Source organism: Microchirus variegatus (genome assembly GCF_963457635.1).
Source record: "Microchirus variegatus genome assembly, chromosome: 23".
In the NCBI taxonomy this organism is placed as follows: Eukaryota; Metazoa; Chordata; class Actinopteri; order Pleuronectiformes; family Soleidae; genus Microchirus; species Microchirus variegatus.
The window spans coordinates 4,762,869-4,777,958 of record NC_139824.1 but is presented as its reverse complement, the minus strand read 5'-3'; the positions used below and the strand labels follow the sequence as shown (position 1 = coordinate 4,777,958).

Genomic DNA, 15,090 nt, shown 5'->3' with positions numbered 1-15,090 from the left:
TCTGCTGCAAGATTTTGCTAATGAGATGACATTCCTTATCAAATCTGTAACAAAAATGATATCCGCTGTGCTTGCTGAAAGGCAGCGCACTGTTGTCGTTCTTAAGTTTTCTTGTCAGCCAGATTTTTGGTCAGCTCCTACTCCTAGACCATTTGAGATATCTCCACCGGTCCAAGTCTGGAACGTCCGGCTAGAACTGGTGTAGTGTGGAAATTGAAGATAGTATTTGCTTTATACCATGCACAAATAAAAATTTCACTGAACTTTAGCTGTGCAATAGTAACAATGAGTACTCAAACACACCAAACCAACAATTACTAAAAACAAAAACACATTGCACGGGCACGGAGTTTCGACTTCTTATATTACATTACATGTCATTTAGCTTCTTCAGGCGCTTCTCAATGCGGATCAGATTCTGGGTCAAACTGGAACAGTTGAACAACTGTGGGTCTACAAGCCTTTGAGATACATGCACTGTAAAATGAGTGTGCTGCAAGCCAGTCAAGGCCACACTACCACCTCCAGCTTTACCTGCCGTCATTTGAAGCTACGTTCGTAAGCTTGTTTGCCAACATTGTTGATGTTTGTATCGCTCAGGGTTTAACTGCAGGTTAAACTTCACGCAAAATCAGACAATCGGACCGTTTTGTGTAAGAGAGTATTGTAAGATGACTTTAGCAACACATCTAAAGATCCAATTCTGCACTTTCCTTGTCATGTATGTGTGTTGTATGTATCTGGTAAAGGTTGTGGACGCTCCTGATCCTTGGTCAGTTAATAAATACTTAACTTATATGCTGCCCCTGTCTTTATGTGGTTGCTGGACACATCTTGTGTCCCGTTTAGACATTTTATATTATACATTAGATTCATGTACATAATATGTGTTTATCAAGTTGCCATCTAGTGGACACATGAAGGACTGTTAATCACCTAACAACAAATTGATACTCTCTTGCTTTATGCACCTATTGAATGGGTCACCTTAATCATTATCAGAAAAAAATTGCCCCCCCTGAAATTTTCTTCAGGAGCCGCCACTGATGGTGATGTGATATTGTCAGGCAAAAGAATATTGGCAACAGGGAGCAAACCCTTTTTACATTTGGACCATGTAATGACAGAGTGACAGAGTAGCAACAGATCCAGAATGCAGTTCAGCAACATTTGACCCCGCTCCATTCAAAGAGAATGATTCCAGTTAATGCCTCCATGTGTGATTTCTCTACGGATGATCAAAGATGTCCTTGTATCTGGAGTTTACAAAGTGAACAGGCACACACACATTCATAACTGTACTTTCAACTTCTACTTCCACACATACACGCGTAGAGCTTTCAAATGACTTTGAATGAATTATGAAATGTAACACTGACTCACAAGCGTTATTGCTACCGGACTATTTGGACTGAATTAAATTCACGTCACTGATGCATCGATCTACAATTCTCCAACAGACATGCATTAAAATTATTATACGGTCACAGTCATAAAACCTGCTGAGTGTATATAACCAGCCAATGAGGTCAATAACTACGTTAGTCTATTTGTGAACTGCATAAATGTCATAACATGGACTATCTACACTACACTGGCCTCCATGTAGTGAAGTTAATTACTGGAGAGATTATAAATGTGAATAGTGCTCTGGCTTAATACACTTACATACAGTACATCAGTTCATGCACAGGTCAGTGCTTTGGAAACAGATAGCAAATGGACTGTGAGGTTAGAAGAGGTTACACGTGATCCAGTCCCTAGTAGTTATTATTGATAGACTGCAGTGTATTTCCGCTCCAGCTGTGAGCTGTAAAAGGCAGGTGGAGCATATGGATTATGCTTAGTAGACCTAAATAAATAGACAGCGCAGACATCACAAGCACTGATTATGCTTTGCCCATGGCCATTGCTAGACTACTGCATCTGTAATCATGTGTATTTTGTTTGTATTAAACATTGTCGCTCGGCCATATGTGCATGCATTCAAATACTGATGAGCTTATCCAGGTAGGGTTGGAGGATTCAGCAAGCCTCTTGTTTCAGCAAAACAAGAGGCTGCCCGTAAATAGAACTAAGGAATAAGCTAGCTCATAAAAAAAAAGCTAATTTTCCCATTTATCTCAAATTCAATGCTATCGTGTAAACTACAGGTTTTACGTCCTCACATTTTGAATTCCAACAAACGAGGGAAAGGGTCAAGTGTCAACTACGAGTGCAGTATTTATTCCAGCATTAAAAAAGCAGAACCTGCTCCTTTTAGCCTAGCTTGGAATGGAATTATTTCACAGGGTAAACATGTCTGCGTTTCATATCATTAACTACAAATATATCACCTGAATACAACCACAACTGTCTGCAGGCTCAAGTACGCAAAACAATCTCAAAGTTTTTTTTGGTTTTTAATAAACTCTGAAACTCCGTGAACGCAAAGGGCAGTAAAGGCAACTACATCATTGATTGGTAACATTTAAAAGGGTCAATGTGAATTGTTGTTCTATTTTGCAAGGGCCACTGCTGTAACATTTGACAAACATTTTCGTGCACAGGTGCATACAATGATATTAATAAGGAGAGCATTCAAATCAGCTACACAGCGCCACATACTGTATTTTCACTGGTACACCAACACTATCACTTGTGTCCTTGAGTTGTTTAAAAACTCAATAAACACTATATCAAAGAACATTTTAACACAGTGAGGAGAGAGCTTACCTTAGTCGACTGTGGAGGGACAGGCGTGTAAATCCTTGTTCGTTTGGATATTCCCTCATACAAACTGAAATAAGCAGGTAGTTCAATTTCGTTCGCACTTCTCACGTTATAAAAGGCCGTCTTCATGTGCTTGCTACTTACTTTAAATGTATTTCTTAGTCGGAGCCAAACTAGCAAAACACTCCCGGGGCTCAAGGATACAACACGCACACGAAAGTATTCCTCCGCAAAAAAGCATGTGCCCTTTGCTATTTAACGGTAGGAAAATCACAGGTGTTACTAATGTCATTAATTATGGCTGAGTTCCATTTTGTTCCCTATAGTTTAATTGTTCACTGCCGCACTGTCCTGACTCGCATGAACCGAATAAGCTCATCATCATCAATGTGATCAATACCACCTGTGCTCCTGCTGATTTAGGTCAAAATGGCTCGAGAAGTAAAAACAAAGACAGGTTTGCATTTTTTTGTTGTCATTTTTGACAATTTTAACCACACCCACTACTAAATAATACGTGTTTGTAATAAAAACTACATTCATTCGCGAATGAATGAAAAAAAGGTGAAAACTAATTAGACTGTTCATTACTGACTGCTGATCTTGGCATATGCTGTCATTACATTGTGTCTGGCGCCCTCTAGAGATGAGTGCTGCACAGGCTGAAATGGGTAAAAGAAGTAGGGCCTGTTTTCTTTTAAACAACGTTCACCTACTAAATAAGAAATGAAAGACAATTTGCCAGACATATTAAACATTTATTGTCAATGCGTGTGGGAAATGAACAAAGAGAGACTTGATTCTGTCCTCAAAGGGAAAAGTATTACTGACAACTCAAGTGTGCATGGGCAATATTGTGGTCCATGACATGTGTTGTGTATTAATCAAACATGGTGGGAAATTACCTGTGGTATTTAATAACAAAATACTCTGGATGACATTTTATTCAGCTGCCATGCATGTGATCTATAGTCACAAAGTTCAAATAAGTGCATCACATTATTTTGTGGTCTTCATTGAAAGGCACATCACTGAGCAAATCTTAACTTCCTGGTGGTTCAAATTTTGACTTTAAATTATTCATTTGCAGCTGCAAAGCAATGTAGGCCAAACTCCAACCACAGGCCAGGATTAAATGTGGTGTTTGGTGTAAATAGCCTATTCACATCCTTCCAGGAAGTGCCAAAATCGATTGTGTTATTGTTGATTTCAGTGTCACAGCTCCTGCTACATAGACGCCTCTAAGAGGACAAGTGGTACTGGATGTGGGGCCGTCCATCACCAGTCTCCATCTGCAGTGGTATATGTTAGAGTCATCATTGTCCCAGAATGTGTTTAGACATTTCGCAGCAGCCACTGTGGAGGTGAAACGCCTGATTGGGAGAAGTAGTTCCACCACCACGGCTTCTCCTGCCGCTCTAGCCCTTCTTCGGTTACATCTGGATCGCTGTTGCGCTCAAACTGGTTGTAGGGGTCAAATTGATCCCATGAGTCCACTGTGGGGAAGAGGTGGTCGTCGATATCTGGCTCCACGGGAACCTGTCGGAACGTTACGATGGAGAACACAGGTATGAATAACAATGCATGTTCTGTGTATCCAAAAGTCATTCACTGTATGACTTGAAATGTATAATTGCTTTCAAATGAAAATAATTTTTTTTTTTTTTTTGCCCTAAAGCTGTAGTATGTAACTTGTACACTTGAGAATAAGTATTGAACAATTTCCTCATTAAATATATTTCTAAAGGGGAAGGCTATTGACATGAGATTTTCACCAGATGTCTGTAATGACACAAGTAATCCACAAATACAAAGAAATCAAAACATATGTACACATATAAAGTTATGTGTAATACAGTGAAATGGCACAGAGAATGAGTATTGAACACACGAAGTCCAGGAGGTGCAAAAAGGCATGGAAAGCCAAGAAACCAGCAAACCTGCCCCCAAATCAGGTGGTTTATTCCCAATGGATGGCCTATAAAAAGGTTTCTCATCACCAAGATAGCTCTCTCAAGGCCTTTGCAGATGTATTGTTGCAAAACATACTGATGGCATTGGTTACATATGTATTTTTAGAATTCTGAATGTTCCATTGAGTACCATATGGAGCCATAATCTGGAAGTAGACAGAACAGTTCACCATAAACTGGCCATGACACAGGAGTCAAAAGAACAATCTGAAGAAATGTCCAAGAGACCTGGAATTAGCAGATACAGTTGTTTCTGTATCTTTCAAGATTATACACAAGCCACCGTAATTTGTTAAAGTCTCCAGTCACACCCGTTACTCATTTTTATACTCTGAACAGTTAATATGAAGACAAAGATTCAAACCTTTTTCAAGACAAAGTCAACACGTCCGGCCTTGTTCATGCTATGAGGCAGATAGACCCTCTTGGAGACCTTGGAATAACCCTTGGCTGTGGCTGTCAGGATGTGAGTACCCGGGTTCAGCAGCCGCCAGTAGTCTCCATCTTCAGCTGGAGAGGGAAGCATGAAAACAAAGAACAGACAAAGTCAATTCAATAAAAAGGTTGCATATCCAACTTAAATTCTGTAACCTATTCAACAGCAGTAAAAATGTACTCTGTAAAATATACGTATGTACGCATATACAGTACAAATATATATTCACCTGTAGTGACATCTTTTCTTATTCCCCTGACATTGACTGAAGCACCCTTTATTCCATTTCCATTTACGTCCGTAACAAGGCCTTTTATCCCTCGATGGACCTGGTCAAGGACAGAGAGCACAGTTGATGGTATACTTGTATAGTCTAGTTATAAATGTCGAATCCTGGGCTGAGTTACTGCACACAGTGCATTTGCTACACCAAACAAAACCAACGTTTTACCAATAACATTCTATTCATTTCTGAATTAAAATACTGTGTATAATGCAATGAAGCTGTAGAAAGGGAAACTCTGTTCACAGACACTTACAGACTCAAGAAAGCTGAGCAGAGCTTCCTTGTTCCTCTTCCACTCTGGGTAAAGCTCACCCTCTGAGGGGAATTTGTCACAGCCAAGCTCCACGGTGATCTCCAAACAATTAGTGTGCAAATAGTTGAAGTCTGACATGCCTACAGGACATGTACATAATGTGAGACCTTTAAATAAGGAGTGGGAAATAACATTTTCTTACTGTCTCTCTTTGTAGTGTGAAAAGTGTCTCACCACCAGCAAAACTGTACCACAGTGCCCCGTTGATGATGCCTCCGTTTCGGTAAAAGGAGGCTCCACACCTCTCTGTGTCGTTGTCTGACATGGTGGCATGGGCATCGGCATAAGTGCGAGCCAGCTGCTTGAAGACCTGCGAAAAAAACACGAAAAAATTAAAATGTCTTTAATATCACTAAAAAAAACATATCAGAATTAGAATACTTTATTAATCCCTGATTGGAAATTGTTTTTGTTCCAGATGCTCCGTGCAAAGTGGGTAAGAAATACAGCATGAGGAAACAAGAGCTAAATATACAGATATAAATAAAACAGTAAAATAGGCAGTAAAATAAAATATAATATACAATCATCCGATCATCAGAGGGAGTTGCACAGGTTAATGGCCACAGGCAGGAATGACTTCCTGTGGCGCTCAGTGGTGCATTTAGGAGCAATTAGTCTCTGACTGAAGGTGCTCCTCTGTTTGACCAGAGCGTTGTGGAGAGGGTGAGAGCCATACTGCAGTATCGCCCTCACCTTTGACAGCATCCTCCTGTCTGACACTGCTGTCAAAGTGTCCAGCTCCAACCCCACAACGTCACTGGCCTTTCTGAGCAGCTTGTTGAGTCTGTTGGCTCTCTTGTAAATGACTTCAGTGTTCTTAGTCCAGTCCAGTTTATTGTTAATGAACACTCGCAGATGTGTGTGGTGTTCCAGATAATACAAAATATAATATCCAACACTTGTGTTGATATATTTTACACTGTGCAAACACATAATTGCTGTTCAATGTTTTGCCTGAAGTGTTTGATGATTTCTGTTCTGATTCCTAAAACTATAACTAAGTTGATTCCTTCATAAAAATGTCACAAATGTTTAAGTATCTGATATTGTATAGTATAATGTTTTTGGCCATCATCCACCCCTTGAGACAGTGAATATTTTCATATGTGTGCACTGAGTGCAAACCTTTTATCAATCTGACCTCCCTCCATACCTGCTCATCTGGAGTTGGTGAGAACATCCTCTCCTCTAGGGGGTGTCTAGAGAAGTCGAAAGGATATGAGACCACGAGTTCTCCTCCATGGAGGCTGGCAGACTGAACGAAGGGCAGTGATCTGATCCACTTCATCACTGCGTAGGTCTCTGGTGCCACCTATAGCCCAAAGGTGGAAATTGATCATTTTAGGATCCAAGCTGGCACACTGTATCTAATGCAGATATCTTTACATAAGTTATCATTAATAAAAACAGACAAAACACTTGTCACGATTCAAACAAAAAGAACAAAATGTATTTTCAAACAATAAAATAATTTATTTTTGATTGATTAAATCAATATTTTTTTTGCTTTGGAAAAAGTGTTGTTTGATTCGTGAAAAGTATTGACATCTAATTCCATACAAAACACCTGTTTACCTTTCCAAACCAATAGGCGTCAGGAATCGGAATGTGGTCGATGCGGTAAAACCTACTGCGACGATTCCGGTAGAAACCAGAGGTCAGGTCTGGAAAATTGCGGTTCAGGTCAAGATTCTGAGCATTGGCGCGTCCATTGGTCCAACCGTTCAGCAAGTGACCCTGAGACAGTTAGGTTTAGACATCCAGGAGCATTAGAGAGTGACGGTAATGATGATGATGAACGATGTGCCGTCATTAGTGGATTATGTGAAGAAAATGTTGAGAAATATGAACATTAGTCTGTAACATCTTTGTTAATATTGTTAACATGTAGACAAGACCATGTATCCACCATGAGAAAAAGAAGGAATCAATTACTCATTAGAATTATAGGTGAGCACAGCAGAAAATTATTTTAATCAACGCTTTATACAATCAGAAAGATTAAGCTGTTTCTGTAATGTACATGTGCATTATATGTACATGTTGCCGTATACAGTTCAACATGCACAGTTTGAGGCTTTCATTTACTAATTCTTATGACTGAAAACGTACTATAATGCATGCACACATTAATAAAAGGTACAGCGTGCTGCACACATTTATTAATGTTTCAGTCACGTACTCTGTCTCGTAAAGTAATCATGCAGGTGCAATCAACCAGTCTGTCAGATTGAATCTCATGCACATGACAAGCCTTTTTTTAATGTAGCTGCATGTGCTAGTATTTCGAACAGTTTAAATAGAAATTTGGGATTTTTATTGCAGGCTTCATTATATGATTTTCATAGTTTTAGCAGTCCTTTTTTTTTTGCAAATGTCATGCAAACACATCCTCAGTATGCAGCATGCAGAGTCTCATCGCTGAGGCCTGATGTGTTTGTTTTTGGTGTTTTACATGCATTTGGCATCTGTAATATTGCATTACTACCTTCTTCTTCTTCTTCGCTTTCCTTTGTCACTTATTCTTCTGAATCTCTGCCTGAGGTGTTTGTGAGTTCATACACAACATTTTTGACCAAAAGTTGTGTTATTATTATTATACTGTTGTAAATGTACAGGATAATCAATATAACATACAGCAGGATGGACAGTGTTGAGTCTACTAGAGGAACAAGGAAAAGGAAAAGTGCTCCCATTCCTATTAAGTAAAAGAAGCATGCAGTTTTCCCACTTTCAGCTTTAGCATAAAAACACATCAGATCATTTTAACTTGAGTTGACTCAAATTCGAAATGTTTTTGATTATGTTTCTTGTGGTTATGTTGAAGTCACCAACTAGTTGATGACTTTATCTGGAAGTGGGAGAACTTGGACTCAACTACAGAAACTACATGGATAGACAGATAGTGAGGAGGTGGAGGGCTGGAGCGCAATCTAAATGTCTCACATCCACTATGGAGCCTGAAGCAGGACTTAAACATAGCAGTAACTGGTGATTGAGGAGCTTTTTTTCCACAACCATGTATTTATTATTGCTTATCGCTAATAATTGACAACTTACACCACAATAAAGCGTTAGATGATTAATCATCAATCTGTGTACTATATTTTATACTGATATTTCAATATCAGCAGCCTCTATGTGCACAGTATCTCCCTACACTTCCACTTCAGTCCTCCACCTCCATTATGTCAAGCTCATGGGACTGAAGAGAGACAGAAATGGACACGGATAATGGCGGTTTGTCTTTTGATTGTTAACAATATTTACTTCCTGGTTGCTGAGCTCCGGGTCATTGCTATCCTCTACCTCTGCGGCGGCCAGCTCATAGCCATCGGGGTTCATGGAGGCCAGAAGGTGGATGCGGGTTGTGTTGATGAGGGTCTGAATTCGCTGGTTACCCAGAGTGTACTCTGAACACAGATACTGAGCCAGGTAGATGAGCAGCTGGCGGCCCAGCACCTCGTTTCCATGCATGTTACCCACCATCTTGATCTCTGGCTCCACTGCAGTTCACAGACAGAACCAAACATCACATTAAGCTCAGTCATGTACAATACATAATACACAATTTATTTTGACTTGAGAAAACAAAGGGGATTCACAATAATGAAAATTGTCCTTAAAATATAATGTATCCAAGGCACTGAAAAAACTTAAAAAACAAAACTTGTATTTTCAAAATTGAAAAACAACACATCTAGTTTTGATTGCAAAACATGTTAGTGTGTCATGTTGATTATGGACTCATCTATCTATAAAGCAAGTTGCGTCTGTGTGTGATTGCCATATCTCTCTGACCGTTAGTCAGATCACCCTAACATTCTCGATATGGGTTGAGCATGGCCCGATGGTGTGCATCCTTGATTTTCAGATTTTTTGGAGTAATTTTAATTTTTGCTGATTTATCACGCTGCACTTTTCGCTGATTTATCACGCTACACATAAGAAACGCTATGACATAAGGAAGTTCACTAACGGTGTGGGATGGCTTGAGAGCGAGAGGAGTTTGTGGTTTTCTGACTGCGTTCAGATGCAATAAGAGTCGATCTGTGGATATATGTACACTTTTCGAATAACTAAAAAAAAAGAAAAACATGAGCTATTGTGGAGGACACTTTTTTGGGAGCACATGTCAGCTATAAACTCTGGACTCAGATGGGTTTTATTGTAAAACCTACAGTATGTTTGCACAATCACTTAAATATGCCTTGAAGTAAGTATTTTATATGTACTTAAGGAAATGGCCTTGCTTTGCAGAGGCCGTTACCTTACTCTGCCATGTTTTTACACCAGCCTGAAGGGACAAACCAACCAGAGCGTGTGTTTTGCTTTTTGAAGTTGAAGCATATTAAGCAAACAAAGGAGAAAGGTATCCTTTCTGGTATGTGAAGTTCACCATAGGTCTCTGATGTGCTTGAGAAAGGGAGGGTGGAGCGGATGAGTTCCTACATTTGTCACAATCTACAGTCTCACCATTAGATGTCACTAATTGTTACTGAACACAGAACCTTGAGAAAGACAAGATACTGATACTAAAGTGAAGTATCAGTGTCATGTTTGCATCAATTGCACAGCAGAGTTTTAAACTCACGTAGCTCGTGTTTTCCAGGATTGTTGGTGAACTCGATAACCAGCAAATCTCTGCCCTCAGTGCTGCGTCCGATACTGTAGACGTGAGAGATATGCGAACACTTGGCTGCTGTTCTCTTCAGTAAGCTGTACATCTGGGTGTTGGAGGTGTAGGTGAACTGGATGATGGTGCTTGGTTCTGCAGGAGAGAGGCTGGACATTGCTACCTCTTGTCTGGCTAGAGAAGGGATACCAGGGGTTTGGAGAAGGGGAAAAAGCATTATGTTTGTTTCCCAGTGCACAGGATGTGGACTGGTGCAAACAGCACAAAAGACGAGTGTGAGTGTTACCTCTCATCCCAGCCAGTGGATCAAAGCAGCCCTCTTGTTCACTGGCAAAGAAGCGGTCACAGTCAAGGAAATATGGCCAGGCCATTTCAATGGCCTCAAAAGCATGAATGCAGTCCTTCCTCAATGCCTCGCACGTGCTGCGGCATGGTTTGATCATCTTGTTGTTCTGGCAGGGTGAGGCAAGTACGGAGCAGCCTACAAGACGTATCTCAGGGGTGCACTCTCCATTGAGCAGGCCGTGAATGACACTGAGGAGGAGATACTCTGCTCCTGTTTCAGCCTCCTCACGACTCCGGTGGCCAAGGATGTTTGGGAATATGGTTCTGTAGCAGCAGGATTTAAAAATATAGAATGAGATCAAAATAGTAACTACAAAGGCTTCTAATGACGCTGCCCTCTTTATTAGAACCAGCCACTCTGACTCACCTCGAGTATTCCATATCATTGCAGTAACCCAGGTTGAGCTCTGTACAGGTAGCTGTAGGTGGAGAGAAGACATGGGAAGCTTATCACTCAGCTTTTGGAAAAGTTAACATACAGTAAACTTGTGTATAACGTTTAGGTGAAATTATTTTCTTTTGGCTGAAATTGAAGAAAAAAATATTACGTACAATCACCTGATTGCTTGAATTGTTCTTTTTCATTAATCCAGTAACAATTAGTCTTTTATATTTACAGTATATTGAGCCAGATCAACTTTACAGAGTCATTTGGGACATTTTACACACTGCACCTTGGCTGGATGATATTGCCAATTAGTCTATCATAATATATGAATAAATAATATAATTGTTGTTGGATTATTACTTAGTCTTATACTACCGTTCAAAAGTTTGGGGTCACCTATACAATTTTTTTGATTGTGTTTTCCATTAAAACTCAGACTTTTATTCATCAAAAGAGTTGCAAAATAAAAGAAAATGTAGTCAAGACATTGACAAGATTAGAGTTTTCAAGGGTTTTCTAATCATCCAATAGCCTTCTAACACGATTAGCAAACACACTGTACCATTAGAACAATGGAAATGGGCCTCTATACAGCTATGTATATATTCCATTAAAAACCAGATGTTTGCAGCTGGAATAGTCGTTTATCACATTAACAATGTATAGAGTGTATTTCTGATTAATTTAATATTATATTCATTGAAAAAAATGTGCTTTTCCTTCAAAAAATAAGGACATTTCTAAGTGACCCCAAATGTTTGAATGGTAGAGAAAATGTCTTATATCAGGGTGTTATTATTCTAAAATGTAATATACATCCACTGGCCACTTTTTTTTCGCAAGTATCTAATCAGCCAATCACATGGTGCATTTAGACGTGTAACTATATCGTGAGTAGGTGTTGAAATGTTTTATTTTGTCATATAACTATTGAAGAAAACTATATTACAATAATTACTGATAGTGTTTATATTTGACACACATATTTTAGATACCGCTGAGTCAAACGTTCTAAAGCCATGTTGTTTAAAAAGAAACACAGCTACTTTTCTTTAAGGCTATAGTGCTGAGTAATGGTACAAATGTTACTATCTACTGCAAAATTGAGGGATTTTTGATGCTCCATAAATTCTACTGCCCTGCAGACTCAGCTCAGGCGCTGCAGCTGTGTTTCCCCTCACACTGAATATCTGTAGAGCAGGCCTGTTTCATCTTGCACTTGGTATTTCAAACGGTTTTTACAACCCCAAGGACCAGGTCATTGTCTAGAAAATTCGCCCCACAAGCCCAGCCAAGCACTCATGTGATATTTTATACAGCTGTGATCACTTATTATTTTTATCTGTACCTTTTTTTGATTACCATTAGGTCTGTGATTTATTTCAGGGTGTAATGTTAAGGGGAAAGAAATGAAGCAAATAAATCCACCTACGTTTTTCTCCATATCCATTCACATCGCTATTACTGCATCTTCCTGTGAAAGTAAAGCCAAGAAAAGGGAGACAAGATATGAAAACACCAGTGAGGCACAAATAAAACGCTAGGAGGCGACATCACCAAAAGCATGGGTTCCACACAGCCCTAAACTGCTCACTTAAACTGTTGATCTCAAGGCTGATGTCATGTGAAAACTCTGCATAATCTCACTCTGAATGTTTCGGGGGTTGAAGGGGAGTGCGTTTGTCTGAGTGTTTGTGCAGTCACGGTTGCGCAAGCAAGGAAAGGACTGTTTGCTTTAACTTGTGTTACGCATGATCAATCAAAAACATCACGTTTTGTTTTTTTGTACATTGAGCATATTTGTACGAGGCACTTGTTTTTGTTTGATTAAACACATTTTATTTGATCTACAAGAAACAGACAAAGCACACGAAAGTCATAATTGAGAGACTCACTCGGCATAATTAACGCGACCCTTATTAATGTCCGTTTTAGACATTTAATCACGTCAGTCATGATACGTCATAACATTGAAATCTTTACAGGAAAAGAAAATCATTTTTTTTTTGTTTAATGTAATTTGTTTAAAACTGAAGCCATCTTACCCAAACGCTCGTCTGCCGGATCACAGCTCTGCTGCGGGGCGCACCAGCAACTCTTCGCCAAAGAGAGAAACAGCACCAAAACTCCTAAATGCATGTTGCGGCGCAGAAAGCTTCTTGTAACGGCGGCTTGTGATGTGGCACTGTGTGTGTGTGTGTGCGCGCGCGCGTGTGTGTGTGATTGTGATTGAAGTTTTTGGGGAAAAAAACTGCAACTTTTCCGTCGTCCTGCTTAGATGATAATTACCACCTACATCACAGACACTTCCTGCCTTTGTCTGTGTGGAGCATCCCTGACCCGAAAAGCAGAAGTGCGGCACGTGAGAACTGTGGCACACACTGCTGCGTTATTACGAGCGAGAGGCGATCATATTTCACTGAGCGTAACTCCATGTGTGTGTGCGTGTGTGTGTGTGTGTGTGTGTGTGTGTGTGCTCCAAGAGTAAGAAACGTGGCCTATGGGGGTGGGAGCGACAGAAGTTCATGTTGGTATTGTTTGACGTGAAGGGGCTACGCGCTCTGTTCAACAAGTAAATGTAAGTGTAGTTTTCTGCTCCATTAGTGTGTCATTATAAGCTCTTCTACCATACTCCGTGCAGGCTACAATCATCTATCATTAGACTTTTACAGGTAGGTTATTATGTCTGTGGCAGTGGTTCCAAACACAGGGTGCGGGACCTCACGGAGGGTCACAAGACGAATCTGAAGTGTCAGCAGATGATTTAAGTCGTTGGACTGGTTCAGTTAAGGTACATCATTTTTTTGTGTTTCCATTAGGGATTGAACCAAAATAACTAACCCCAACCATTCCATTTTTGGCACCCATCCCTTGGGGTATAAGTCCACCTGGAGGTCAGCTCCACCCATGTCAGTCAGCTGATTGGGTGAAAGGAAAATGAAACTACCTTCAATGCCCGCAGTTTATTCTTATACAAATCTTGATGTCTTGTTGAGACAAATGCCCAGTCCCTGCCTACCAAGTAAAGGTACTGTTCTCAGTCGAAACACTAGCCTTTACTATTCCAAACCAAACCATGATGGAAACATTAAGCCCATGGTATACTTCTGCCCACTTGCCGCACACCAAAGTGTCACATATTGCAGACCCTGGTATAATCACGTGTCCTGTAGTAGTATCCCACTTCACCATCGGGTGGCGCTACAAGTCTCGACGCAGTAAATAGGGTGCATGCCTACCAAAGAAGAAGAGAGACGGGTGTCAGCCGGTTTGAGGGTTGCCCGGTCGTGGCTCTGATGACTATCTTTGGCCACTACATCTTCTGTTGTCAAAATGTTTTTTTTTCTGCTTGGTGAGTGGGGCTTATACTCCACCTACCAGTGGAGCGGAAATTCAGTTTGTGCTGTCGACGCACACCCAGCTCGCTTTGTGCGTGGTTCCAAAATCGGAGCTGCATGCACAGCTGGCACAATTTGTGTCATGCACACGGTGCACGCTGGGTCCACGTGCAGCCTGCAAAAGTATACGTATATATATATATATATATATATATATTAGGGCTGTAACGATATGCGTATCAAAATCGAAATCGCGACACTCAGAGCCACGAATCTGTCTCGCGTCGGGAGAAAACAGAAACGCGAAACGCCCTTTCTAACTCCCAGTTATTTATCCAGTCAGCCACATGATATGATATGAGCCGTTAGTGCTACCAGACTTTTCAAATTACTATTATTTTTATTAGGGGTGTCAAATTATCACGTTAATTGTGATTAATTAATTACAGTCATCATTAACGCATTATGTTTTTTAATCGCGTTAATCTCTTCTTTACTGATGTCCTCAGTACCGGGGGCAGCGTCAGACACAGCGACAAAAGCTTCATAAAACCATGTCTAACTTTAACAAACACAGACATGCTGCATACCCACAGAAAGGTCAGAAACTCAGCTAAAAGCTCACATAAAGCATTCTTATGTTCACCAAACACAGTTATT

At 40.2% G+C, this 15,090-nt stretch overlaps 1 protein-coding gene across 2 annotated transcripts; it reads right to left on the bottom strand.

The window, feature by feature from the left end:
• Positions 1 to 3,541: 3,541 nt before the first annotated feature.
• Positions 3,542 to 13,351, bottom strand: cpz (carboxypeptidase Z). Of its 2 annotated transcripts, none has more exons than XM_083909555.1 (13): positions 13,138 to 13,351; positions 12,525 to 12,566; positions 11,072 to 11,123; positions 10,646 to 10,968; positions 10,318 to 10,533; positions 8,994 to 9,229; positions 7,299 to 7,460; positions 6,877 to 7,035; positions 5,895 to 6,030; positions 5,661 to 5,800; positions 5,351 to 5,450; positions 5,050 to 5,195; positions 3,542 to 4,251 (listed from the first exon to the last, which is right to left on the bottom strand). In XM_083909555.1, the coding sequence occupies exons 1-13, from the start codon at positions 13,229 to 13,231 to the stop codon at positions 4,048 to 4,050; spliced, it is 2,010 nt and encodes a 669-aa protein (XP_083765681.1). In that variant the 5' UTR covers positions 13,232 to 13,351; the 3' UTR covers positions 3,542 to 4,047. The 2 variants fall into 2 exon arrangements, with proteins under 2 accessions (XP_083765681.1, XP_083765682.1); XM_083909556.1 differs by having other exon boundaries at positions 9,033 to 9,229.
• Between the last annotated feature and the right edge of the window lie 1,739 nt (positions 13,352 to 15,090).

What these genes read in the sequence shown, in the direction of transcription:
- cpz (XM_083909555.1), bottom strand. Translation starts at nt 13,231, where the DNA reads ATGCATTTAGGAGTTTTGGTGCTGTTTCTCTCTTTGGCGAAGAGTTGC. An exon ending in GAATGGATATGGAGAAAAAC is followed by an intron (nt 11,124 to 12,524) that starts GTAGGTGGATTT and finishes CTCCACCTACAG; the next exon opens with CTACCTGTACAGAGCTCAAC. An exon ending in CACCAACTCCAGATGAGCAG is followed by an intron (nt 6,031 to 6,876) that starts GTATGGAGGGAG and finishes TTTTTTTCGCAG; the next exon opens with GTCTTCAAGCAGCTGGCTCG.